Source organism: Durotheca rogersii (genome assembly GCF_024521655.1).
Source record: "Durotheca rogersii strain YMJ 92031201 chromosome Unknown GGS23scaffold_8, whole genome shotgun sequence".
Classification (NCBI taxonomy): domain Eukaryota; kingdom Fungi; phylum Ascomycota; class Sordariomycetes; order Xylariales; family Xylariaceae; genus Durotheca; species Durotheca rogersii.
The window spans coordinates 1,373,705-1,399,726 of record NW_026251239.1 but is presented as its reverse complement, the minus strand read 5'-3'; the positions used below and the strand labels follow the sequence as shown (position 1 = coordinate 1,399,726).

The 26,022-nt window shown below is 56.5% G+C and overlaps 10 protein-coding genes across 10 annotated transcripts; 7 read left to right on the top strand and 3 right to left on the bottom strand.

Annotated features, from left to right (window-relative positions):
• Nucleotides 1–1,382: 1,382 nt before the first annotated feature.
• Nucleotides 1,383–7,117, bottom strand: GGS23DRAFT_521713 (uncharacterized protein). The gene is made up of 5 exons (XM_051514653.1): nucleotides 6,897–7,117; nucleotides 5,683–6,624; nucleotides 5,564–5,603; nucleotides 4,330–5,376; nucleotides 1,383–4,278 (listed from the first exon to the last, which is right to left on the bottom strand). The coding sequence occupies exons 1-5, from the start codon at nucleotides 6,897–6,899 to the stop codon at nucleotides 1,643–1,645; spliced, it is 4,668 nt and encodes a 1,555-aa protein (XP_051372640.1). The 5' UTR covers nucleotides 6,900–7,117; the 3' UTR covers nucleotides 1,383–1,642.
• Nucleotides 7,118–9,505: 2,388 nt separating this feature from the next.
• On the top strand, nucleotides 9,506–10,380 carry GGS23DRAFT_520814 (uncharacterized protein). Its single transcript, XM_051514647.1, has one exon. The coding sequence runs from the start codon at nucleotides 9,683–9,685 to the stop codon at nucleotides 10,139–10,141; it is 459 nt and encodes a 152-aa protein (XP_051372639.1). The 5' UTR covers nucleotides 9,506–9,682; the 3' UTR covers nucleotides 10,142–10,380.
• On the bottom strand, nucleotides 10,381–12,024 carry GGS23DRAFT_520813 (SMAD/FHA domain-containing protein). The gene is made up of 2 exons (XM_051514646.1): nucleotides 11,927–12,024; nucleotides 10,381–11,544 (listed from the first exon to the last, which is right to left on the bottom strand). The coding sequence occupies exon 2, from the start codon at nucleotides 11,542–11,544 to the stop codon at nucleotides 10,621–10,623; it is 924 nt and encodes a 307-aa protein (XP_051372638.1). The 5' UTR covers nucleotides 11,927–12,024; the 3' UTR covers nucleotides 10,381–10,620.
• Nucleotides 12,025–12,428: 404 nt separating this feature from the next.
• On the top strand, nucleotides 12,429–13,672 carry GGS23DRAFT_520811 (uncharacterized protein). Its single transcript, XM_051514645.1, has one exon. It carries the CDS (start codon nucleotides 12,536–12,538, stop codon nucleotides 13,343–13,345), a length of 810 nt encoding a protein of 269 aa, XP_051372637.1. The 5' UTR covers nucleotides 12,429–12,535; the 3' UTR covers nucleotides 13,346–13,672.
• A 368-nt stretch (nucleotides 13,673–14,040) lies between these two features.
• GGS23DRAFT_620795 (cytochrome P450) lies at nucleotides 14,041–15,002 on the top strand (the record flags this gene model as incomplete). The annotated part of the gene is made up of 3 exons (XM_051521129.1): nucleotides 14,041–14,063; nucleotides 14,187–14,368; nucleotides 14,436–15,002. 3 exons carry the CDS (start codon nucleotides 14,041–14,043, stop codon nucleotides 14,711–14,713), a joined length of 483 nt encoding a protein of 160 aa, XP_051372636.1. The 3' UTR covers nucleotides 14,714–15,002.
• Nucleotides 15,003–15,348: 346 nt separating this feature from the next.
• Nucleotides 15,349–18,099, top strand: GGS23DRAFT_520830 (P-loop containing nucleoside triphosphate hydrolase protein). The gene is made up of 3 exons (XM_051514649.1): nucleotides 15,349–17,359; nucleotides 17,417–17,663; nucleotides 17,747–18,099. Exons 1-3 carry the CDS (start codon nucleotides 15,524–15,526, stop codon nucleotides 17,983–17,985), a joined length of 2,322 nt encoding a protein of 773 aa, XP_051372635.1. The 5' UTR covers nucleotides 15,349–15,523; the 3' UTR covers nucleotides 17,986–18,099.
• Nucleotides 18,100–18,877: 778 nt separating this feature from the next.
• On the top strand, nucleotides 18,878–20,995 carry GGS23DRAFT_596412 (alpha/beta-hydrolase; the record flags this gene model as incomplete). Its single annotated transcript, XM_051518475.1, has 7 exons — nucleotides 18,878–19,188; nucleotides 19,257–19,298; nucleotides 19,371–19,627; nucleotides 19,686–19,800; nucleotides 19,872–20,326; nucleotides 20,446–20,654; nucleotides 20,765–20,995. The coding sequence occupies 7 exons, from the start codon at nucleotides 18,878–18,880 to the stop codon at nucleotides 20,993–20,995; spliced, it is 1,620 nt and encodes a 539-aa protein (XP_051372634.1).
• A 269-nt stretch (nucleotides 20,996–21,264) lies between these two features.
• On the bottom strand, nucleotides 21,265–22,635 carry GGS23DRAFT_596411 (uncharacterized protein; the record flags this gene model as incomplete). The annotated part of the gene is made up of 4 exons (XM_051518474.1): nucleotides 21,265–21,448; nucleotides 21,574–21,925; nucleotides 22,033–22,126; nucleotides 22,213–22,635. 4 exons carry the CDS (start codon nucleotides 22,633–22,635, stop codon nucleotides 21,265–21,267), a joined length of 1,053 nt encoding a protein of 350 aa, XP_051372633.1.
• A 1,477-nt stretch (nucleotides 22,636–24,112) lies between these two features.
• On the top strand, nucleotides 24,113–25,136 carry GGS23DRAFT_520826 (uncharacterized protein). Its single transcript, XM_051514648.1, has one exon. The coding sequence runs from the start codon at nucleotides 24,347–24,349 to the stop codon at nucleotides 24,959–24,961; it is 615 nt and encodes a 204-aa protein (XP_051372632.1). The 5' UTR covers nucleotides 24,113–24,346; the 3' UTR covers nucleotides 24,962–25,136.
• A 265-nt stretch (nucleotides 25,137–25,401) lies between these two features.
• GGS23DRAFT_596410 (uncharacterized protein) lies at nucleotides 25,402–25,929 on the top strand (the record flags this gene model as incomplete). The annotated part of the gene is made up of 1 exon (XM_051518473.1): nucleotides 25,402–25,929. One exon carries the CDS (start codon nucleotides 25,402–25,404, stop codon nucleotides 25,927–25,929), a length of 528 nt encoding a protein of 175 aa, XP_051372631.1.
• Nucleotides 25,930–26,022: the final 93 nt, after the last annotated feature.

Below are 26,022 nucleotides of genomic sequence, written 5' to 3'. Positions count from 1 at the left end.
GGCCTCCGGGAGAATCCAGGTCTCAGGTGCCCCAGGTCCGCGACTTGACAACCCTTCGCCCGTCGCCCGCCCCCCGTGCGAGCAAGGGTAGACGGAAGCGGGACGCGAGGGGCGGGTCCTACGACTGACTAGGTAGTGAATTCCGAAGACGGCCTGCTTTTCTTACTCGGGGGGGAGTATCTTCTTTTGCCACCACCGACCTCCCCTAGTCTCCCTACTCTTCTTTTTTTTCTGTGTGTTCTGGTTTTCCTTCTCCCCTTTTCTCCCCCCCTTTTCTCCGCGAGGCAAGGTGGAGCACAAGGCGAGACCCTTCCTTGCTGCTCTGTAATCCACGCGGTACATCGACTTGGGGCGCGCGCGCCTCTCCTCCTCCTCCTCCTCTTGGGGGCGGCGGGGAGGCGTCGCGGTTTCCCCACGCGCCGTCGCTGCCGTCGCCGCCGTCCCTTTTCTCTCCCCCCCCTCCTCCCTCCCCTCTCCGCGGCGCGCAGACGGGAAGGACAGGCGGCGGCGGCAGAAAGTGGTGGTGACGCGCACGGCGCGCGCCGACGGCCCCGCCGGACGCTCTTCTCGTCTGGCTCCGCCCGCCTGGCTGGCTGCGCGCCCTCGGATCCTTGCGGTTCGAGGGATGTGCGTGCCCCGCGATGCCCGGGGGGGTGGTGTGGCTGTCGGTACATATTCTTCTTCTTCTCTTCTCTTCTCTCTACTCTCTCATCGATCCCCCCCTTTTTGTGGCTATTGCTAGTGTCCCGGCCTCGCGTGATACGGCGCTATTATGTACCTGCGTGCGTGCCCAGCAGCGTGTACACGCCCAGAAGCCGGCCCCGGCACCCGGTGTCTCCGCGTAGAACGTCGGCGCGCGGCAGACGGTGCGGAGCGTCTCTACTCATTAGGGCGTCCTCCTTCTCTCGACTAAGAGCGCGGATGTGGGTGGGGAATAAGACATATACGTGTAGACGTGTGGTCACAGAAGAAGCAGTCAGGCGACCCCAGGCGTAAGCCAAGGCGTGCTCCGTCTGCCGCGACGCGTGCTACTCGTACCAGATCGTCGGCGCGCCGCGGTGACGGGCGAAGTGTACGTATGCAATCTATGTATTCAATAGTACATACATACTCATACTCCATAATACTGCTTATGCCTCAACCCGCAAAATAGCCCGTCAAGGGATCGCCTCAGGCACTTCCATCCCCCCCTTCTCCGCCAAGACGACCGTTCGATCTCGCTTCCTTCTCTCGAACCCCCCTCTCCTTAGCAATGTGTTCCAGTACGTCCCGTGGTTCCATTCTATAGTAGTAGTATGTGTATGTATGCAAATCACGCCTCTGTCCCGCCTTTCCACCGGTCTACCTTACCCGTTCCTCTCATGCATTCAGTACACCTCCCAGAGTTCCCGTTTTCTTCTATTTTTTCCCCCCCACCGGGTCCGGAAATGCATGGTCGTTGTCGGCACACGAAACAGTGAGGGAAAAAAACAATGTGTATGCGAATTCGAATGCCTATGTATGTACATGTATGCCCACGTATGCGTGGGTGCGTAAACCTCTACAGAGAGGTCTACGCGACGATGGAGTGAGAAGACAGAGGTGGGATATTTGATGGGATCCAAGGGGAAGTAGCCAATGTACATGTGGAGGGAAAAAAAACTTATGAGGGTCGATCTTGGTACTGAATGCCTAGTCCGACGGTTGGGTCGTCGGCCGCAGGCGACGTCTTCCTGCTGTTTATGCTCTCGTTACCGCGGCGCCGGAGGCTCCGCGGCCGAGACGTAGAGGCGGAAGCCAGTTGAGGGCTCATCCTGGCGGAAAGAGGCGGGTTTGGATTGGTCTTGGCATCACTGCTGCTGCCGACTACGATGGGACCTGGGGAGCTGGTCCGTACTATGCTGGGTGACGGTGAGCCTATCCGCGACGGCACAGCCCCGAATTCGACAACCGTACCATCCGAGAGTCGAAGCCCGCCCGAACCGGAGCGCATCATGGGTTCGGCACCCTTAGGAACATTTGCGTTAGGGTTGGCCCCGCCCGACGCAGTACCGAGACTGCTTAGTCGGCCACTAGCGGACCTGTTGCGGCGAATATCGCCGCCTCCTCTCCTCTGCGGTTTAAATCGTGACAGCAGCCCTGGCATGTTCGGAGAGCGGGACAAACCTCCCGTCGCGACGCGTCTCCTGCCGCGAGCGGTCTCGTTGTACAGGGAGTAGCTTGTCACCACCGTATCGAGGTCGATGCCGCTAAGCCGGGGACTAGGTTCTGTCTCAACGATGCTCGGGCGGCGCGAGCGCGGCTGCTTCATGGCCTGCGATCCGGGTGACGACGAGCTGCGAGCCAGCGGCGAGCCGGTGTGGGGTAAGGAATGGTTCGAGCCATAGCTGTGGCTGGACTGGTGGCTGGGGTCCCGCGACATTGGCTGGCTAGAGTAGCCCTGTGGGTGTAAATTGGGAGTCACGGAAGATGCAGCCCACGGTGGCGGATGATCCACTGGGGGGGAACCTTCGGGTGGATTGTGTGCCGTGTGTGGATACGGAAGGTTGGGATAGGATCGTACTGAAGGGAGGGAGTGGGCCAGATGTTGATACCCGCCGTCTTCGTCCGCTGATGGTTGAGCGAATCGATGATGGTCCCAATGGTGGGAACTGGAGACGGCCGCGGAACGCAGGCTGCTAGTGGAGTTGACCTCGACCGGGATGGGTGGTGGCGGCGGCGGGAAAGGGCCAGCAGCGTGTGATGGGCTAGATCTAGCAGATCGCGACGCCGATTTCAAAGACGGCCGGGAATGTTGCCTCGCGGGTTGTCTCGAGGGCGAGGTTGATGGAGGTCTAGACGAGGACCTCAAAGGTGGCCTGGGCATGAGCTCGCTCCTATCACCTTCTAGCTGGGGCTGTTGCTGCCGCGTTAGGATCGGGGATGGTATCGATGTTGGGGTGAGTGGAGATCCTGCTAGAGGGCTAGAGATCTTGACGGGCGCGAGGCCGTCTAGTGATACAGATCGTTCCTGTTCCCTAATTCTCACAACATTCGGGGCAGAGTGACTTGGCCGCACTGGACTAGAGAACGTTGGAGATACGGAGTGATCCCCGACGGCAGCCTCAGTCTTGGCATCGGCGTAAGATGGCCTTCCGGCTATGAACTTGGGGCGTGTACTTGGGGAGCTAGCGCTGGCAGATTCGGCGTCCCCAGTCTCTTCCTTCTGTCCCGACGAGGGAGGCACCTTCGTAATCCGGTTGAGGGTTGCCTGCGCTTCGGTAGTGTCTGATACAGCGCTATCGGTGGCAGAGCGCAGCCTAGGGGCTTGTGGGGTCGCCGACGGATTAATGATGCCCTTTACCATCTCACGACTAATGCTGATTCGTGGATCACTAAGCATTTGCGCCGAGGCTCGCCAAGAACCTGCGCGATCGCGGTAACGTCGCTCGGCATGTCTCTTGATGGTCCGATGATTGGGCCCAAACACGTTGCGGGTGACTTCGTCATCGTCTGGCATAGACATCGACTCGAAGATTTCCGTTCCTTCCGGTTGCGGAGTGACCGTCCTGGAGAGATCTTCATCGTCATAAGCCACTGCTAGGTTAGGGTAGCTGACGTGCCAATGGTAGGGGTTGTGATCTGTAGGGCTGTAGATGCCAGGCGATTCCAGCGGCGAGCTTTCGTCGTATAGATGATAAGACTCGTTGATACTGCTGTTGCTCGGCGGCGTCGAGGAGTCCCTCTCCGACAGACTATTGGTGCGTTCGAAGACAGAGATGATCGGCTCCGCGGAATCCTGGTTGGTGGATTCTCTAACCCGCTTGGTGAGCTGTTCGATGCGTTTCCTAGCGAGACATAGACGCGATTCTACCTGCTCTCGACCCTCAGAAAGATCCGGGTGTCTTTTTTCGAAACGATTGATATGAACTAGTAGCCGCTCGCCGTGGATGAGAAATCTCCGGAAGTCCTCCGGTATTCCCGTCTGACGGTCTTCGTCGACTCGGCGGTCGCTCACATCAAAAGCTCGACAGAAGACGCAGATTGCCCTCTCCAACCAAAATCCGGCCTGTCTCTCTTCGACAAGGGTATCGATAAAGAAGGCCTGAACAATTCCGTGGATTCTGAGAACGTCCAAGCTGTCTTGGCCCATGTCGACGCTACGAGTGCTGTGCGAGCTGGCAGAAGCAATCTCGCTGTTCTCGTTTCTTTCGATGAGGGCGAAGGAGATAAGTATCTTGAATGTGATGTTTAACGAACCACGCCGGGTCTCGGGGTCTGCAGATTTAACGGGCGTCCTTTTATCCAGACCTCTTGTTCCTGCGGTCGCTGTTAGTAAACACGCAGATCGGCCGACCAGAAGGAGCTTACCGATTACTATCATCTCGACTGGGATGTGAGTGCCGAGAAAGGACAGCAGGGCCATCAGGTTCAATGCAGCACTGGCGCCTCTGTACTCGAGCTGCTTGCGTACCCTCCGATACGCCTCCAAGTTGTTTGCCTTCGGACGACTTCGATACGACCTCAGATACTTCGCCAAGGGTTCCCTCGTGGCTTTCAGATGCTGTGCCGCGGCGTGAATCATGATGGGTAAGCGGTCCATCAGTTGCACGAGCTCCTCGGCGCGCTTTAGGTCGTCCTGCGTGTATGGTTTCTTCTTCCCCATCTCGTCGAAGAGCAGCTCTCGAGCCTCTTGTTTTGTGAGCGGGTTTAGGGCGAGGACCTGGGGATTGTCAAATTGGTACTCCTCGCTCGGTGTTCGCTCCGTCGACGTGTAGATTATGCTCGTGTTCCTGGCAAACGGGATGTATAGTTTTAAGTCGGGGAGGTCGAATTGGATACCGTCGAAGATGAGTAGCCAGTTCTCGTTGCTGCTCAGCCAGTCCCGGACGGCCGCTACCATTTTGCCGGTATCGTCGAGTCCGCTCTGATCTAGCTGTCGTACCTCGCTGAGACCCACAGTCTTCGCGATGTCCCAGTATCCTAAATTCAATTCCCACAGGGAGCTCGCCATGATCCAGAAGATACCGCCAGGATAATCGTACCGATGCCGGAACACGTATTGCCGTGCCAAATGGGTCTTGCCCCCGCCGGGCATGCTTTGAATCAGCACAGAGGATGTTCCCTCGGACCTTCTCTTACGGTCCGTGAGCATTCTGTGCAACGCCTTTAGCTCCGGGTCACGGCCTATAAAATACGTGTTGGGTCGAAATATCGTCGGTTTCACAAATATGGGTTCCGGCGAATCATCCTCGGACTTGGACTGCTGCGATGGAAAATACTCATCTTCCGACGGCTGGTTGGGTGACACCGGGCCGGTAAGGAGAGGTCTAGATGGGTGGTCGATCTTCGGGACGTCACGGGACGGTGGTAATGTAGTCTCATTATGATGATGATGATGCTGCTGCTGCTGCGGAGCTACAGAAAGAAGAACAATCAGCCACGGCTCTCCTCAGTCATCAGCGCCCGACTCCGTCTCGTGCATAATCATCAACCTCTTCTATCTCGAAAGGAAGCTGAACGGTTTGAAACACCGAGCTGCTGAGAGATCGGTCGTAGGGACGAACCGAACCACTTTCTAAATAGGATAGTGCTGGTAACCTACTGGATCGGGGGCCCATCTCCTGGAAGCGCTGCGAATCGAGCTAGACGGGGCCAGATTAGACGTTGAGCTTTGGTTTGCACGCACGCGTATATCTGTAAAGGAATTGGGGAGCAACATACCCATGGTTTCATTCTCTCCTCGATCTCATGCCTCGCCCTCGCCAACTTCTCGTCCTCCTCTATCCTCCACCGAGTAGCGATGACGTCCGGCGAGTCGAAGACCCATTCCCTGAGAGCGGTGCTGATGGTCCGGTAGCCCGGCGCGTTTCTGCTATCGAACTTGCACATGGCCGAATGCGTGGCTTCGACGGCGTAATACGTGACACCCGGCAGATGGGGGCTGGCCGAGTGGGCATCGACTATGAGCATTTTCGTCCCCCTCAGGTCTGTCTCGTGGTTCTCGTGCGCCATGAGTATCTTGAACCGCTGATATATATCCAGGAAGTGGACGTTGATATTCTGCAGCGTTTCGTTGTCCCGCTTCAGCGTCTTGAGCAAGACCGATTCCGACCGGAAGAGCGTCCTGGGGACGACAGCATCGGACATGGCCTGCAGCGTCGTGCCCCAGGCTGCCATACTAGAGCCGGTATGCGGCGTGCCGAGGAAGATGATGCCGTACGTGGAGACGTACAGCGACCGGTAGTCCTCGTGCTGCGAAGCCGTCAGGTCGTTGGAGTACAGCAGAGCGCGCTTGACGAGAATGCCGCCGAGGCTGTGGCACACCCAGAGAATCGGGTTGCGCGACGACATCTCGTCCTTGCGGTAGTGGGTGAGCGACGTCACCAAGGTCTGGGCGTGCATGTATATGAAGTTGTCGCTCGGGCTCGACCCATGCCTCTTCGAGTATACGTCGGCGTTGTATCCATACACGAGTATGTTCGCACGGGCATCCCTCAGAGACGCGGGGAGCAGGTCGGTGGGCCAGAAGACGCCATTCTTGGAGGCCCACGTCTTGTGGGGATCTCCGTTCAGGCCGTGGACGAGGACGATGTCGACCTTCGCATCGGGGTGGGTGTAAACTGCCGTCGTCTCGTACCGCGAGATTTGCTTGTTGATCGAGCCCTTGGAGTCAGAGACCGAGATTAGCAGACTGTCCATCGTCGAGGATGGGAGCGCAGCGAGCCGCTTCCTCGTCAAGTGCAGCCGGAAAAGCCTGAATATGAAGCGGCGCCAGAGGCTCTCAGCTTTCATCGCGAGGCTCTCCCGGGGGGGGAAGAGGGTGACAAGACTACGGAGCACGTTCAAGGCGAGATATCGGAACATCCCGCCGCGGCGCCAGCTCGGATCACAGAACGTAGGGATACAGAGGGGCGGGGAGCCATGATCAAACTCACCATGCTTCCTCTCTCGGGGCGAGACGGGAATAGTCTGGCCGAGTCTATTGGCTTTTATTAACATTTATCGAAAAGGAAGGGGGGGTAAGCAGAAGGGCAGCGGGGGAGAGGTGTGTGCCTCTCTTCTTATAAGCAGTGTCTAGGGTGCTGCTGCGGACGGTGACGCGCGTGACGGGAGGCGTGGGTACGCGAAGGAGGTTAATTCGGCGGCATCGAAGAGATGGGGGCGGCAGAGACGGGTAGGAAGGACAAGGGGAGTGCAGGCATTAGAGGAGTGTGCACACGGTGTCGACTCGCGTAGAGTCATCGACCAAGTTGGCGCAGGAAGGCAAAGGCAATGGGTCGGACCAGCCTGACCAGGGAGAAGCCGCTCGACGAGACGCGCAGCGCGCTGGCGTCCTCCGTGTGCTATCAACGCAACGTCGGCCGGCTGGGGTCGGATGATTGGACAGTGCCAGCAGCGTCCGAGGGGAGAAGGTTCAGTCAAGGCAGACCGTCAGAGTTGGGCGAACGAGTCACATCGCACCGGAGCGAGTGGGTGTGCAGGATACGGGAAAGGGAGAGGGTATAGAGGGCGTAGAAGAGCCGGCTGGCATCACGGGGGGGCGCTCGTGGTTGTTTTGGAGGCGTCAGCTGGTATGGTGTGCTGAGACTCGGAGCCTCAGGCTATGCGGTGATGAATCGACTTGATTAACCCGCTTTTAGTCACCTCCCTACCTTCCCCACACCACCCTACAGTGCAGTGCACAACTGCCTTCCTCCAGGGGCCGCGCGGGGCCACGATATCTTCTATTTTCGATCCCGGGGCCTGGCCTGCCTCCATCACTAGGTACCTGCGTTAGGGAGGATGTTAGGTTAGGAGGCAGGTTGCCCAAGGTGCCTATACCTTAGGTACCTACCTCTACCTATATATAGGTACCTCCCGCCCTCTTATCCTGTAGGCGCGTACCTACCTATAGTATACGCAGGTAGGTATTAGGTAGGTATATGAATGTTACATTCCGCATAGACCTTGGAGGCAGGGAGGTACCTACCCACCAAGGAGGTATGTACCGTCCGTCCTGCGATCATGCAGGTGAGACGGGTTCCTCGGGGTACATATCAGGTTAGTCTGCAGTAAGCCGGCCAAGGCGTGGCGGAGGCACAGTCCATATATATCGGCACAGGGACGCGTCTACCTTGGGTTAGGCCTCGAATGGCTTGGGTGAGATGGCGACGGCGCCGCTTGCAGGGGTTGCGCAGATCTCTCTCGGACCTGGGGCGCGGCGACATCGCGATTCGGCACTTCCTCATTTGCCAGAGCAGACTCGCTAGTCGCTATAGCAAGAGAGAAGAAGAGGAAGAAAAGTCTCCGGCCATCCCCCGCGCAGCCATGCACATCTGGCGCCGGGCTATGTGCGTGTGCGTGTGCGTGTGCTTGTGCGCGTGTGTGGCCGGCTATAGGCAGGAGGGTGTGTATAGGCCAGTCGAACGGGGGCTAACCACCGGTTTTTGTCGCCGTTGCTGGACTTCGACCCAGGGGGAGGGTGACGTCAACCGTGATGATATTGCTAACCATCGAACCCTACGAGATGCAGCCAGATCCGAGACAGACCGACTGGTGAGCCAGATCATTGGATGGATTCCCTTGCGTCTATCACAGCTGTTGGCTACCTACCTCTAGCAGCACTGCCTATCCTCCCTCCCTCTATGTACACCCCGTACCCTCCCCCTACCGAGAGACAGGCGACTAGCTGAGGCAGGCCACTCGCCATGCGCGCGGGCGGGCGAAGGCTCATCGCTGCGGCTTTAGATAGAACTTGGCTTTCTGCTGCCTGCAGGTGAGAGATCTATCACCTATCTACCGACATACCTACCTTGCATATAGCTACCCTACTTTACGTTACCCCTCGCCCTCTTCTCCTCCCCCCCCCCCCCCCCCCCTAACCCACCGATGATTCGCCTTGCCCGCACACGTACTATGTGACTATTAGGCACAGCAGGTCTGCATGTGGAAATGCCCCTATATTCTGGATTTATTACCCACCTCGCAGCCAAGTCGGTTAGGCCGTTGGCGCAACCTTACGTTCCACTGTTGCACGGGTGCGGCACCGAAGTTAGACGGTTTCTAACTTTAATGATTTGGCTCGTCCGCTGACACTGGCGGCCGCCGAAAGCACCTCCCGCTAGCCCAACCGAGTACTCATAAGAAACTACCTAGCTAAGTATCCCAGGTGCCTAAGGTGTAGGTAGGTAGGTACCTAACAGGTAGGAACTTACCTTAGGTAAGGCAGGTGTCACATCAGGAAGCCAATATAACGGTTCTTACTCATGGCGGCGATGATGCCAACGGAAGTTAACGGGCGGCCGGATTTGAAAATAGGGAATTTCCACTTGCGAGGTAGCGTTCCAATGGTGTCCGGCGTAGGTATGCGGGCTATCGTATTTGTCATATTGGAATATTGCCCTTAGACGAACCCATCAGGTGTGCAACGCAACGGTACCTGTCTCCCATACCGGCCCGGTACCTGTCACAGGACGGGTACACGAGGTATCAGGTGTGAAATAAATACCTATGATAGCAACCTATACTTCAGGCATAGGAGGTACCTTGGGGAGTTCACCGCAGCAACTTACGGGGGGAATCTCAAGGATTTCCCTGTAGCTCTTAACAGATCCCCGTGTCCTGACGAGCGCCAACACTCTTGAGTGAGTGCCGGGCCGAGAAGCACCGCCTTTCCCATCGCATCGCACGCAGATGTCGATGCCCATGCTCGCGACCTAGCCAATCCTATACAACTTTTCACATGCTTCCGTCTCGTAGCACCTATATATGCCGCCTTCGCGCACATGCGGCTTGGCTTAGAATCCCCTCCGACAGATCTCCGCTTCGGTCTTTGCATCTCGATACGAGGCAACCAGAGCCCCAGTGCGACGTAGGGACAATCCCACCGTACTCACATGCGTCGAGCGGAAGTGTCTTAGTGCCATGTAGGAGACCGACCGCCAGGGAAACCCAACGTTGGACAGGCGGCGGTTGGCCGACCGGCCAATCAGTCGTTGCCGTCTCCATCGGCGTCATCACAACCCCCTCTGTCAGGAACATCGGAGCGCGGCCGATTCTTCGGCGCATATGTACACACATGAACTGTTGGTTCCTGCGTCTGAGACATGGCCTCGCGTTGAGAAAAAAAATTTTTTTTTTTTTCCTCTACCCAGATGTGAACGATCACACAGAATCGTCACTTATCGCATTCCCGAAATAATGTTCTACGTCCGTCACCCGCATATAGAAACCAACTCGTGATCGCGTAAAATTTCCCAGGGCTAACACGCTATTCCCGGACAGCGTGCGGGAAGGCGGTGAATAGGACGGCTTCGCCGAGGCGAACCGGGGGATCGGAGCGCGGGTGAAGGTGAGGAGGGGAGAGGGAGGGGGAGGTGAGAGCACCGCCGTATTGGCTCGTACAGACGATACCCTTCCCTTATCGTTCCAGCGAGGTTCTTCCGTGTTGGCCTAGAATAGGGCCGTCTTGTGCTTTCTTCGAGAGTAGAGATAAAAATAAGGTTAGTGTGAGTATCTGCTGAGAAAGGCTTTGCGATCGCTCGCACCAACACCCGTCGAAATCCGGACGCGTACAACGATAGTCGTACCCAGAAGGGTGGTGTAGCACGGTACCATCAGCCAAGAGACAATTGATGACTAGAGCCTATTGCCTTAGCCCCGGTGATGCCGCTCCGTCCCTCAGTCCTTTGGCGCGAGCATCACCACGTATTCTCGCGTACTCTGGCCGAATTGGATCATATCCTTGTCCCTAAGTTCCAGGTACCTGCTCTCCGGTACCTTCTTGCCGTTGAGTACGGTTCCGTTGGCACTCTCGAGGTCGATGAGGTAAGGCTTCACCTTGCCAATCTTGTCGCCGTATTCGTTCCGTCTTTCGATGTAACGGAACTGTATGACGGCGTGCTGCTTACTAACGCTCGGATGTTGAGCGGACAGATCCACCACCACGGTCTCCCTTCCTACGAGCCAACAGCTCCGGTTGCTGAGGGGTACGGTGTCGACGATGTCCTCTCCCTTGAAGACGAACAGCTTCCATTGGTCCTTCGGCGACGCCTTGCGAGCCTCGGGCGGCTCGTGGTACTTGAGCACTATCCTGGAGCCATCGGATTGCGTGACCGAGTTCGAGGCTGCAGCTAACGCGCCCGTGTTCCCATAGTTTGGTTTCTCTTTCGGCTTGGGTGCTTCCTCGCCCTGATTGACGGCGAAAGAGTCGGCCTGCGAGGGTAGGGGGCCGTTTCTCTTCACTATTTGTTTGCTACCCCTGTCGCGGTCTCGGTGGTCGTCGGTCTGCGAGCGGTGGCGGTGCGACTCTCTTTCGCCATGCCTGTCGTAGTCGCGTGAGCGTTCCCGCCTGTGGTTACTCTGCCTTTCGCGGTCGCGGTCATCGGAAGTTGACTTATTGCCAGACGGATCATCGGGAGACCTCGAACGCCGATGCCGTCTTCGGTTCCCGGACCTGTCACGAGATCTTTCTTTCCTCTCACCGCCATGCCGGCGAGAATTGTCGCGGTGACTAGCGTAGCTTCGCCTATCACGCTCGTAATGATCCTCGCTATCGCTTCGTGAGGCTCTTCGCCGATCCCGTGGCGATTCGTCACGACCCATCTTGAAGTAGAAAAAAGGTCAGCTCAGTCTCCCTTGGCCCGGGCTGAAAACAAAAGCGAGGCTGGTAGGAACTGGCTATGGGGCTTTTGCCATAAGGCGAGAGTAGGAAGCTAGAATTCAGGGCTGCTTGGCAAGAAGCTAGATGATAGGAATCGGATCGCAGCTGTCGCGGTGTATGAGTACGTCAAAGTGGCGGAGATGAGGTTTGGATATTCGCACGATCGCTTTTGACACCGACGGTTAGGTGGGTACCGTCATGAGGGCGCGCCAACTGACATCCGCTACTTAGGTACCTAACGCGCTCAGCCACTCAGCCACTCAGCCGCGTTACCGTATAGGAGAAGCCTCGGTAGGCTATTTTTACTCTGGAACGGATGCCTACCTAGAGTTGTTACTAGGACCGGCGCCTATACAGCATATGCCGAACTCTTGCCTACCGACCTCTCTTCCTAGCTGTCAGTTTTTCCTTGCACCTCCTCAGTCGCTATGATGGTGAGAGCCGAGTCTCGCATGGCCCGGAGCGCTTCAGGTTCTAGCACCCGCTGATATTACCTATCGATTTCCCCCCGCTGATGCCGATCATCCTCGAGAGAATACTGGAGAACACCAAGTATTTTCCTCCACAGGAAGCTCCTCGGCACCTTCAACCACGCCGGAAGACGGATGCCTGGGTATATTAACCCAATGCCACGCTACTGCCTGGACCTGCCAGCCATTTCTGGTGGTGGTATAGCCGGCCGGCTCTATAATTACGTGTACGTCGCTCCGACGGTGCATTGACTGGCGTGCCGGCAGCACCTAGGTAGCTCCCGGGTTTCTAGGTGGAATCCTCCATAATACATGTGGATAAACGCTAGTTCTATTCACCTCAGAGCTCCCCATACAGCCAAGACCTCTAGGTCGTATGCTCCACGCCGCTCAAGTTTTGCGCCACCGGAGGCCTTTACCCACTCCCTCTTCCTCGTGACGATGCATCCAGGCATCTTCCACAATGAAAACGGGTTGGAAAAGCAAAAATTGCGCACGCTACGATCCGCGAAGGATAATAGAAAAGGGTCGACTCCGCGCTGTGCAATGCAGGTCTCCCCCTTTAAAAACCCTCATTCTTGAGCGAAGGTTCTCCGTACAAGGTAAGTATGAAGAAGAAGAAGAGGGAAAAAAAGAAAAGCAAAAAAGTTGGAGCGGGAAACGGATATTAATACCTTTTTTCAAAGGCGGTGAGAGGGGGAACAATCAGCTAGGGCGGCAGAATTCTTCAAGCCTCTTGGCACTGTGGGTTATCTATTATGTAATCAGATCTCTACTTGCTGCTAGGTACCTATCATCTAGGTACTCATGGAGATCGCAGACGAGGTTGCAGAGGTCGCGGACCAGCCCAACTCCATCCGCATCCCGCTACTATACGGCCCCTCCCCCTAGCGCAGGGATGAGTCCGCTTGAAGAACCTAGGGTAAAAGGCTGTATTAGTTCGGGATGTACCTACCTAGGTATTAGAGCGATGTCTCGTCATGGAAACAGGCGTCTGGGCCTAAGCAGAAGTCGGTCCGCCCCTGAATCATATCGACAAGAGAATTCGCCAGTATCCTATGGCGCCTCAGACGGACAAGCCATTAGCCTGTCTAGCAAGCCAACAACAACATCCCGCGGCCGCACCCCACGCAAGCTACCGGCTCTATGGTACCCGACGCCATGGTCCTCAACCCAGGCCCATGAGACTTGGCTCTTTATCTCCCGTCCCCCATCGCGTAGCCTGCTAGATATTAGGCCGTTACCTACGGCGAGTTGTATGACATGTTGCTAACTCGAAACTGAGGTGCATCTAGAGTGGCGGGCGGCTTGATTTGAGGCGATTCTTTGTCGGCCGCGGTTAAGGAACTGAGTGGTTAGGGGAGAAACAGCTCTCTGTTCTCCTTCTGCCAGCGCTATCTCGAAGCTAAGTAATTGACCTAGGACAGTGCGGTGGCAAGGTACTGAAGGAGATGAGTCGCTTTTGAGCTTCAGTATCTCATTGAGTCGTCCCGATCCCGGGCCCTATGTGGACTGGCAAGTTGGAGTTCCAAAATTGGTATTTGCGGCCTAGTTCTAGGTAAGTAACCAATTAAGTCCCTCGCATCTTTATTTATGCAACCAAGTGTAGAATCCGTCCGTAACTCCCTTGAACAGAATCATGTTCATCGAGAGCCAGACGGTGTTTGCAGGTCGGGGCATCACCGCGACTCCTTATAATGATCGATAGGAAGCCTTGTATATATCATAGCAACCATACCCAGAGACGCGATCGGTCTATCGAAACAATTGCTAAGCCTTAATATGTGATGTCTTAGGAGGAAGCACCGCCGTATTGCCACCAACTAGCTTCGCCAGAGGACCTTAGACGACTACACAGCTGTGTTAGACCTCGAGGTCATAGACATAGCGAAGTCTCTCTTCCAGGCAAGCAGGGGGCGCCGAGCTTATCAATCCGCATCATTGGCCGAGCGCTGCTCGCTGAACAACATGTTGACGATTGTGCTCGCGACGTGAACCGACACCGTTGACCATCCCTTGGTTGCCCAATCGCTAAAGCTAAGCAGAGAGTTCGTGTGGTCCCCCTCGGAATAAATATCGTCCCAACTAGGTACAACTAATCGGGTACTCATTAGGAACTGCACTGGTCCCGTGTCCAACATCATTGGTTTTGTCACCAACGGCCAGGAGCCAGAGTTGAGAGCATATCTACAGACGGCCTCAGTCGTGCAGTGGTTTTCGGCGCTGATCCCGGTGAACCCCGAAGTCCAGAAGCGCGCGCACGAGGAGCTCGACAGGGTCGTCGGTCGAAGACGAAGTGAACCTGCCATACTGCCACGCCATCGTGAAGGAGGTTGAGCGTTGCTATAACCCCTTCTGGCTAGGCACCCCTCACGTCGCGTCGGGGGACTACCTCTGCGATAGCCTCACTGCGGCGCAGAGTTCGAACCTGCCCAACCCCAACCAGCGGGACGATTGGATCTTCGGCGCCGGCCGGCGTGTCTGTCCAGGTATGATCGTAGCCGAGCGCGAGATCTGGCTGGCCATCTCGCGGATGCTGTGGGCCTTCGAGCTCAAGATCGTCCTGGGCCACCCAATTGACCTCAACGGATATGACGCGCTTTCGGGACGGTCCCCAGTGCCCTTCAAGATATCGCTGTGAACAAGACATGACAATGTTAGCCGGACCTGGAGTCCACCTACGGCGGCACGACCAGTACGTACTCAGAGTAAACATGCACGTAGCCATCGAGTCGTGGCACGAAACGATTGGATGCGATGAACGGTGGTAATAACTAAGCGTCCCTGGCTCTGGATCGGAGGTTCGCTTGAGTCGCCGTCACTCGGCGGTTCGGATTCATTTGCATGAACGGCGATACTTGTATTGATAGTTAGCTCAGTTGTAACGTGAGAGGGTCAAACCAACCACCGATTGACAGCAGAAAAAGGACTCACCGGGCGATATATTGTTCGGGCACCCGTCTCATAACGCACGAATGTGCGAGTAAAGGGCCTTGCCAATGGCTGCCACGGGATGCTGCCATAGGATGGGATGAATGCATGTGGGCAGTTGTACAGCATTGAATGTATCCCGCCGTGTGTGACTTTAAGCCAACTGCCATTCGATTGCCGCTGTCTCTACCCACGGCACCTCCTGCGATAAATGTGACTAGTCAAGGAGTTAGAGGACGAGGGTCATTCTTCCTATTCCTACATGGAAATGTGCATATGCGTCGAGGTGGCGCGCGGGATGCCACACCAACCGCGTGTAGGTCGGTGCCTGAGGGGGAAGGCGTATTAATGTTGGGTAAGACCTGCTTTGCGTTGTTGGTCCCTCCTCTCATCACCTGTCTCAAGTTCCCCCTCTCTCTCATTCTCTCCATCTTATCGTTTCCATCCCTATTGCGATACACGCCGAGAACTCGACCCGAATCGTGCCCTAAATCGAGCTGTTTTCGACGGGACTTCAGGGATGGCGCTCCACCCGATGGCTGCGTCTTTGCAATCCAAGGACTATAGGGCGTTGATGGACGTCATTGACAAGTTAAGATCCAAGGGAATCAACCGTTATGTCCATCTTCCTCAGATTGTTGTCTGCGGCGATCAGTCGTCGGGCAAGAGCTCAGTCCTGCAGGCAATCTCGGGCATGTCGTTTCCAGCCAAGGACAATATTTGCACGAGATTCGCAACAGAGCTAATCCTGCGCTACTCCGGCGAGTCCGCCGAGGAGAGATGCAATGTATCCATCATCCCCGGAAGAGATCGCTTAGCTGAAGAGAGGGCGCGTCTCGAAAAGTTTCTCCATTCTAGTATCCCGGATCATAATGATATCGGTGCCCTGATAGACGAAGCGAAGGAAGTGCTGGGAGTTGGCGGTAGTGGAGGCAGGACCTTCTGTGAGGATATCCTCCGCATCGAGCTATCCGGGCCAACTCAACCGCACCTCACAATTGTCGATCTGCCAGGTCTCTTCCGCGCCGGAAATAAGGACCAGTCGTCTGAGGACGCCAAAGTGGTACAATCTTTGGTGCGGTCCTATATGAAGAACCCCCGCAGCGTCATCCTTGCTGTCGTCTCAGCGCAGAGCAATTTTGCCCTACAAGAGGTCACTCAACTCGCGCGCGAGATAGATCGTCATGGCGCCAGGACCTTGGGTCTCATAACGAAGCCGGACACGCTCGACGTCGGCTCTAATAGTGAACGTGACTACTTTAACATGGCGCAGAACAAAGATGTCGAGTTCCGACTCGGATGGCACGTCGTTCGAAACCGCGACTTCAAGACCAGAAATGCCACAAATCAGGAGCGGGACCAGATGGAGGCAGAGTTCTTCGATCAGGGTGTCTGGGCGGGCCTGCCGCGCTCGCAAAAAGGTTCGGCGAGCCTACGCACTCGGCTAAGTGAGGTCCTTAAGGATCAGATCCTCAATCAACTACCCGAGGTTCTCGACGAGATCCAAAATGGTCTTGATGATTGCTCTAGGAGCCTTGAGAAGCTTGGTGCACCCCGCACCGCACTCGCCGATCAACGTAGATACCTACTCACCGCCAGTCGCCAATTCTCGACACTTGTTTCCGAGGCCATAGACGGAGTCTATCGAGACAAATTCTTCGGGAATGCCCGAGACGAGGAGGGATATCATAAGCGGCTTCGCGCTGTGGTGCAGAACACCTTGACCGAGTTTTCTCACGAGATGCGCATCCACGGACAAGCGAGGAAGATTGTCGAGACAGCCTCATCTCCTGGGGGGGGTTCGAGGGAGGTTACCCGAGCTGCATATATGAAAGAAGTGAAGAGTCTCATGAGCCGGACCCGAGGATGTGAACTACCGGGCACGTACAACCCCTTGGTAATCGGAGAGCTCTTCCGAGAACAATGCGTGCCTTGGAAGGGGCTACTCAACAACTTTTCCGGGAAAGTGTACAAAGCTGTCGAATCCACCCTCAATTGTATGTTGGCCCATGTGGTTGACGAGGATACTAAGAGAAAGCTGTGGGAAGAGTTGATCGGCCAGGCCCTGAATCAACTCCAGAGCCAGCTGAAAGACAAGATCACCGAGCTTCTGCGGCTGCATGAGGACGGCCATCCCATAACTTACAACCACTACCTGACGGAAACCGTCCAGGAGATTCGCAGGAAGCGCATGCGAGATAGCATCATGAGCAGCCTCAAGAAAGCAGGGGGTGTGACTGCGACGCACATACTTAGTAACGACCCACTCGTGGACCAGATCGTGGCGGAGGTTGGAAGGGATATGGAAGTCCAGGCGTGTTCGGACGCGATTGACTGGATGGAAGCGTACTATAAGGTACTCGTCCCACCGCACGCACCAGACGCGGTCGTTTCTGATTTACGTGTGTTCTAGGTGGCACTGAAGAGGGTGACGGACGATTTCAGCACGCTGGGCATCGAGGAATCTCTCATATCACACCTGCCCAAGCTATTCACGCCCGAGATCGTGTTCGATCTCGGCGACGAGATGGTGAAAGGCATTGCTGGTGAGAGCGCGGAATCCGCGGAACAGCGGAGGCTCCTCACCGAGAAGATGGAGATCTTAACGAGCGGAATGGCGGAGCTGCGACGCCTCTGCAAAGGCCATCAGCGTATAAGCGGTAAGTCGGTCGGAACTTGACCCCGTGGCCCGCTAACGACGGCTGTCCCTTCACACGAATACCTGAGACTGACGAGTCTCAAGAAGTCGATACTCCGAGGTCATCCCCTCCCTTTCCCGCCTCTGAGGAGGGGATACCCTCTCCCGCCTCTGAGGAGGGGATACCCCCTCCCCCCTTAAAGAAATGGTCACCCTTTCTCGCATTTGATGAGGGGATAGAGATCTCCGCAGGGACGACAGTGGACCCCTGGCTAGACCCAGGACAACCGCCTTCGGAGTTCCGCCAGGGACCAATTTCCAAATCACGCCGACACCGCCCCTGAACCTCATCACAACCTCTAGACGGTAAGTGGGGAGGAGTTGAGACGACGTGAATCCCCTGTAGAATTACGTGCTCCTGGGCGTCGAGGGAAGGTGGCTGACCCTGCCCTCTCCGGGTGTGGCTTGGAGAAGTCGCTACGTACCTATCAAAGTATGGGATATCTGCATGTATGCATCAAAAAGGAGAATTACTGTTTCCCATGCATTAGGTATTGGACCTGGGTATTTTGATGATTCTTCTTGCTCGCTTCTTGGCACCCACCCCCGTCTCTTCAGAAGGCCTGCCGACCGCGCGCAAAGAAGTTTCAGCGAATGTGCCCGCCGTCCTCGTCATCGCCGAGAAGGATTCCGCATATAAGAGGGCTGAGGCGTGGCGCCAAGAGGTTGTCTTCTTGACTTCGCATCTCCGCCCGTACTCCCCCGCCAATAGAGCCACGGCGTCGCGAGGATACGGCGTGTTCGTGCCCAGGCGGAGATGCGTGCAGCTGATCGACGCCGTCCGCCTCTCCCGTCTCCTTTATACTATGACGTCGACCGGGTTGTCGGCACCACGCAGTGTCATGTTCATCTTCAGCCCTACGGAGATGAGCAATATTACCTAAGTACTTTCCTATGAATACGGCGTTTTCCTCCCAGCTAGACAACGTACGTGAACAAACCTGGGCATATGTCGGCTATGCCCCTATTATTCTGCATTGCTCAGCCCGGCAATCATGGACAGCCCTAGAATCTCACTCAGCTCTTTGTATAGTCGAGATTCATCGACAGCTATCGAGGATGGATATATATACTCGCTTCTCCGTCCAGCTTTGATATCTATCCCCTACTCTCTGTCCCGCCAACAACCCGACCCATAACTCTCTTTCCTTGTGTGTTCTTTCTATTCTCTTCGTCATGGTATTTTCTCGCACCGTCTTGCAACTTTCCTTCGCGGCCTTGGCCTACGCGAAGCCCTACCCGAAGGCGATACTTCAATGGGGCCCTTGTAACACAACCGAAGTGCCCAGCCAGGTTCCCGTGCAATGCAGCACTCTTGAGGTCCCTCTCGATTACACCGAGCCTGGTTCCGGCGAGACTCACATCCTTGATCTCGTTAGGGTTCCCGCGCCGGTACAGCCTTCGAAGGGCAGTATTGTCCTTAACTTTGGCGGTCCAGGAGGCACGGCACGAGATGTTGTGGGTGCGCTGTCGATGGAGTTACAGGCGTATGAATGCTTCCCTGGGTAGACCTTCCGTTACCACGACCTCAACGAGACTGACGCTGCAAATTCAGGCTCTCCGGCCGTGAATACGACCTTCTAGCCTTCGACCCACGGTAGGAGATTGGCGCCCCCTCCCAACAATCCACACGCCTGGCGACCGTTGCTGACAACGTCGCGATCTATAGTGGAACTTCTGGCTCCCGACTTAGCTTCAACTGCTATCAGAATGAGTTAGATGCGCTGTCCTTCTTTTTGAGCCAAGTCCCCGCCAACCAGTCGGAAGGACAGCTGGGGAGGCTATGGGCGCAGGGGACGATAAACGCCGATACCTGTTTAAGGACGCAAAATAAGACCGGCAGCCTTATCAGCTCCGCGTTTACCGCGAGGGATATAATGCAAATCGTGGATGCGCTCGAGGAAGATGGAATGTTACGGTACTGGGGTGAGTGGGGCTGCCTGAGCGATAACCTGCACGACGACAAGACTAACCGACCGGATAGGCTTTTCGTATGGCACGACGTTGGGAGCAACTATCGCCGGCATGTTCCCAGATAAAATCGAGCGGATGGTGCTCGATGGAGTTCAAAATCCCCACGAGTATTATCGCGAGCAAGCGTATGTTGACCTGCTACGAGAAACGTAGACAACTCCGTGAAGCTAACCGATTGCCTTTGGCCTTTACGCAGTGATATTGAGGAATGGACCGACGCCGACGCAGAATTTTCGGCCATATTCACCGGCTGTGTCGCAGCTCGAGATAAGTGCGCGTTGGCCAAAGGTAACAATAAAACCGCCGCCGAGCTCGAGAAGGAGGTTTGGGACCTTATCGAGGCTGTTAAAATCCGTCCACTTGTCGTCGAAGGCGCTATGATGGATTACGCAGCCGTCAAGGGCCTCTTTATTAATGCTCTCTATAACAGCGGAACCTGGGCAGGTTTAGCCGAAATGGTTAACGCGATACTTACTGGGCAATACGAGAGCTCCTCTGATACCTCTCCGTTTGATCCCGCCCTCATCCATTGGAGCATTCTCAGGGCGCAGGCTTTGTCAGGCATCCACTGCAGCGACAATATGGTACGGACTGAGAGATTCGAGGATTTCGTCCCGGCTGTCGAGCGTATGTACGAGTCAAGCAAAATCAGTATGTCACCCACTTCTCTCTCCAAAGCTCCTCGCCTCGGGTATCCTTCTGCGAACCCCAACACGGGCCTTTCTATCGTCAAGACTCCTTGCAGGTTATAGTAGTTAACATTGTGTTAGTCGGAGATGCATTAGTAAGCCTATACGCCACCTGCGCGCAGTGGAAGATCGAGCCCAAAGAGCGGTATATGGGCGACTTCAACGTGAACACGAAGCACCCAGTCCTCTTCATCGGTAACACCTTCGACGGACTGACGCCCTTGGTATCGGCCAGGAATGTCAGCTCCACCTTCGAAGGTAGCGTTGTCCTCGAGGTCGACGGATACGGCGTAAGTAATTCCCTCATTAGGCCTCACACCCTGCTCCCTCCTATTCTTTACTTCATCCATCTCTCTTAGAGATAGGCCAGAATACTAACAACACACGTCCACGTAAACAGCATGCCTCTCTTGTTGCCCCTTCGGCATGCACCCTTCGGAAGACTTCGACCTACTGGTTGGACGGAACTCTACCCGACAACCTGTTTTGCGAATCAGACGCGCCCCTGTACTCGGGAGTCACTTGGAAGGAGGTCATCGACAAATACTACGGCACCAACAGCACGGCTCCTACCAAGCGTACCGTCCCCCTTTCCCCCAAGCTTGGGTATCCTATCGGCCCCCACTGGTGACCCAATGGAACTGTACGATCGCCGGCACAGCCAAATCTTCCACGCTCGTTAGCTGGGATTTTTCACTTCTTCCGCGGCATATTAATGTTCTATTGTAATAAAGCTTGCGTTTATGTACACAATTTGCGTTATGTATAGTTGTTAGGATAAATATGGGCAATCCAATGGTTCGCAGAGGGGCAATCTAGACTTGATTTAAATATTCGTAATACTACCACCTATCTCAACGACTCAATTTGAGGCCTTCGTCTTTCGAGAACGGGTTCAAATCAATCCTGCCCTAGCTTTATAACCACCTTCCCAACGTGCTTCCCTGAGTAGAGGTAGTCGAACGCCTCCTTGGATTTCTCGAAAGGGAAGACGCGGTCGATGATGGGGGCGAGCGAGACAGCGTGCTTCTCGAGGAACTCATTCAGCTGCTCAAAGTCGGCCTTACTACCCACCCCGATACCTCTGAAGTTTTCACGACACCTCATTAGCGCCTGTACTAAGCGACACGCAAACTGTAGATAAGACGAGCGTAGGAGGGAGGGGGGCCGCCACGCCGCGGCAACCGCTAGTAGCAAGACATGACTTACTGGATCTTGGCCTTCTTGCTCATGAGGGCGAACAGGAGGCTCGGGTCGAGCTGACCGGTGACGCCGCCCAAGAAGCCGACGAAGGAGAGGACGCCGCGCTGGCGCAGGGAGGCGACGTCGTCGGGGACGGAGGCGGGGCCGACGTTGTTGACGAGGACGTCGACGCCGCGGCCGTCGGTGAGGCGGAGAGCCTCGGCCCTGACGTCGGGCGTCGTCTTGTAGTTGACGCCGCGCACCTCGGGGCTCAGCTTCTGGACGGCGGCGAGCTTCGCGTCGGACGACGAGGTGATGATGGGCCGGATGCCCGCCGCGAGGCAGATCAGGAGCGCGAACATGCTGACGCCCCCGGTGCCTGCGCCAGTTAGTTAGGTAGTTGCTAGAGCGGGAGAGGTCGCGAGGACGAAAAGAAAGAAAACAACAAAGAGCCACGCCCGCTAGCGCGAATGCGAACGGCCGTACCTTGCAGCAGCGCGGTTGCGTGGGGCCGGTCCACGGACACGGGGTTGCCGAGCGCAGTCCACGCGGTGACGCCGGCGCACGCGATCGTCGAGGCCTAGTCGCGCGCGCGCGCACGCAGCGCAGCAGTCAGCATCTTCCTGCACACAGACGGGGACGGGGTGTGGGGGAGGGAAAACGCACCTCCTCCCAGGAGAGGTGGGCGGGCAGGTGGACGAGGTGGGCGTCGGCGAAGACGGCGTACTCGCGGAGGACGCCGGGGGCGTCGCCGCCGAGGGCGCGGACGGGGCCGTCCTCGTGGCCGGTGAGGCTGGCGAGGTCGAAGATGGGCGCGACGCGGTCGCCGGGGCGGAAGGCGGCGGCGGCGGCGGGGCCCGCGGCGACGACCTCGGCCGCGCAGTCCGACGCGGCGATGCCGCGCTCCTCGACCGCGACCGGGTACCGCCCGTGCAGCATCGCGACGTCCCGGAAGTTGAGCGACACGGCGCGCACCCGGATGAGCACCTCGTGCGCGCCGAGGTCCGCCGGCAGGTCCTCGGTCGTCTGCTCGATGGTGGCGCCCGCGCGCCGGAACGCCGAGTACGTCTTCGGGAGGGTGGCGGCCATGGGTGGTGTTGGTGGCGGTGTTGGTGTTGGTGGTGTTGGTGTTAGTGGAGGTAGTGGTAGCGGAGGGCAGTGCAAAGCGGGGGAGTAGGGTGCGGGGTGGAATCGGGGTGTTCCGGTTCAGTGAAGCCTGTCGCCTCGAGGATCGGCGCTGGCGGCTCGCCTTTTATAAGGCCTGCTAGCCCGGCTGGCGGCATGCGAATTAACCGTCTATTACGCCTCGAGCTCAGCGGTTCCCCTCTTAGAAATTATCGCCACTTTTGGCCCAGGTAATATGCAGGGTACTCGGGGCTCAGGGGAGCCAGAGATGCCTGACAAATCTGGCGTTGCTTATATCCGATAATCTCGCAGCACCCACACTCACGATCATTATTAAATTAGGCGTAGAGAGCAAGTCTATGACAAATAAGGTGGCGTATGGATAATAGTAGAATTCATTTTTACAGCGGGAATACGCTGGGTACAGGTGGTTGTCGTTTGGGTGCGACTCTGGAGGAAATATTAATACCCGCTTGGTTGTTTTGAATATGTCCTCGCTCCGGACATATATCGGCAGGCTGTAAGCAGGGTTACTTGGCGTTTTTGGTTCCTTATATTTCTCCTGTATTCCGGGTTTTGCTCCTTACTCACCACAGGCGTTTGTACTAGGTGTTATGATGCTATTCCCTATTGGTTCCACCAACCGGTGTCCTCCCTGGTAACAGAATCTAGCCGTGCCCCAGCGGAGATGCAGAGACTTCGGCGATAGGTATTAAGCAGCCGTGGGCATCATATCGCCTGTCATGGAATTCGTGGACGGCTCAGCCCGCTCTAATATTCTCCCGCTGGCATCCGGGGGCACCACCACAGGTTCAGACGACGAATTATACCTAGCTCTTCACGCTGTCGATCGTTAATGACCACGTGTCGGAGGTTTGCCATCGTCCCGGGGAGACACAAGGGGCCCTATTTTAGGACGTAGACGTCATACTGTTGTTGTTCCAGTGTTCCTCTCGCGCCTCTTATAGAGGCCGGAATTCCCATGACATCCCTCGTCCACGTTCGCTTCTTGCTCCCCTCCCGTCTCGACCTTGTCCTAACTGCCTCCGTTTCTTCAAGGCTAACGGTCCTCCTGATACTGGTCCTCATGTTGAGCTACGTGCTCGGTGGAGCCCCTCGTATCCCGAGAAGGGTCGAGATTCGGTCTACTTGGTCTCGGATACTGGAACACACAACGAACATTATTACCACACGTTTTCGACACTGAGATACCCAAGCCACTAAATGTCTAGAGACCACGAGTTTTCGCAGGTGGTCGTTGTAACGACCATCGCCGCCTAGACCCCATTTGCTACAACGGCAGCATGCCAGTTTCCTCGCCGACGTCACTCATGGGTTGTATCACAAGGCCCGGGAACCAGAGCCTTCCCCAGGCCGACTAAATGCTTGTCGAGAAGCCGGCGATTGTCCTCTCTCTTGATGATACCCAGTGCCCCCCAAGGCTGCGTCTAGGGGAAATCATGACGACATGCCACGTCAAAAGTGCAACAATATTTTTTGAGGCTTTTTTTCCCCGTAGCACCGACAAAGACGAGTTAGAGAGCACATAATATTACAACCGTACCTACATCAAATTATCCATAGAGGTCGGTGCTGAGAACCGTACCAAAGGCGATTTCTAAACGCCAGCTGGTGCTTTACCGCAGCAAATATCAATAAAGATCCCGATATATTTATGACGATACTCGCCGCTAAGCTGAAGTGCCCTTCTGAAATCGGGCATTTCGATGTGGCGTGGGATGCCTGTGCCAATCATATCATCTCAGCCTCAATGATCCCCCCATGGTATCGCGGGTCCTACAGCCAAGAACCCCTGGTGTGGCATCTATCGAGCGTCAGCTTCACCGCTCTGGCTGCGTCCACCGCGACAGGCAAGGTGTTGGTGCCGTCGCCGGCCCGCGGGCCTCCCCTCCTCGTCCGTCACTTGACGACCTGCCCACATTGTGCACCCGACGGAGCCAACATCATCAGGCAAGCGCCAAACTATTCCATAACTGATCCGGCGCCGTGGAGCAGGCGGGGGGGATACCTGTTGGGGGCCGGGAAAAGAGGCGAGACCCTGATCGACTTGAAATCCCCCAGCCAGGAGAACAGCGCAAGACGGGGGTGGGATCGCGTTGCTGCTCCGCCCTGCGGCCAAGGCCGGGCTTCTGTCATTGGTTGTGTTGGTACTCGATGTGCACGATTTGATGCACGCGCGCTTAGATTAGTCTACCACGATCCCGGAGGCCGTCGCGTAAGGCAGACAAGAGGGCAGAGGAGGATAGGCAAGGAGAAGGATGGCGCCTAGTCGTAGGCATGTCATCATCCGCCCGCATATTTAAATAAGTACAAGACTAGGCTGCCAGCCAGACCGAGAACTCTCAAGAAGAAGAGAAAAAAAAATCTTCCCCTCTCACATTCCCGTTCCCATCGCGAGATTTTATTTCCATCATAGACAGAGAGTCTCTCTCCGTGAAGCAGGACGCCAAATAATATCTACCACCCCAAGCATCACCAGTATATCATTACCACCTGTCTAGACATACCTATCGGTCGCCGCCAACCCTTCCACCGCAACCACAACCCCCATCTCATACCTATTACTACTTCCTCCACTGCTACCTACCCGCGGCCGTCAACCACGCCGCCACCACCACTTCACCCCACCTCGGCCGCCCGCCCGCACCGCACAGCGACATCGACACCTCCCGCCTTCCCCGCACGCCACCGCGTCCGTGCCGAGAGGCGATGGCCGCCCTGATGTACTACGACGGCGACTCGCACGCGCTGGCGCGGGACCTGGCGCGGCAGCTGTCGCACCAGACGCGGCGCGAGCACGCGGAGGAGGTGCAGCACCAGCACCAGCACCACTACTACGACCGGGACCGCGACTGCGGGCGGCCGCGCCGCCACCCCACCCAGTACATCGTCAACGACGGGCGCATGACCGTCGACCAGCGCACGCTGCAGCACAGCAACGCCGTCATCTACAACGGCCCGCACTCGAGCCTGCGCCTGGTGTCCTCCGGCCGCGCCGCCGCCGCCCCGGCCCGCGACCGCGACCGCGACACCGACCACTCCCGCGACTGGTCCACCGCGACCCCCCACACCTGCCACGGCTGCCTCCGCCGCCGCCCCCTCTACTGGACCGAGTACTGCTACGACTGCGCCGCCGCCCCGCTCAGCCGCCGCCTCGGCAGCGTCACATACCGCCATGACTTCCAATGGCGGCATCTGACTACCGCCCCCGAGAGGCGTCTCGTCGGGTGGCGCTGACGACGGACGGACGGTTGTAATTTCGGTTCTTGTGTGTTTTTTTTTTCCGTCTTGTTTTTCGGGTTGGGTAGCTAGCTAGTCGTTTAGGAGTTG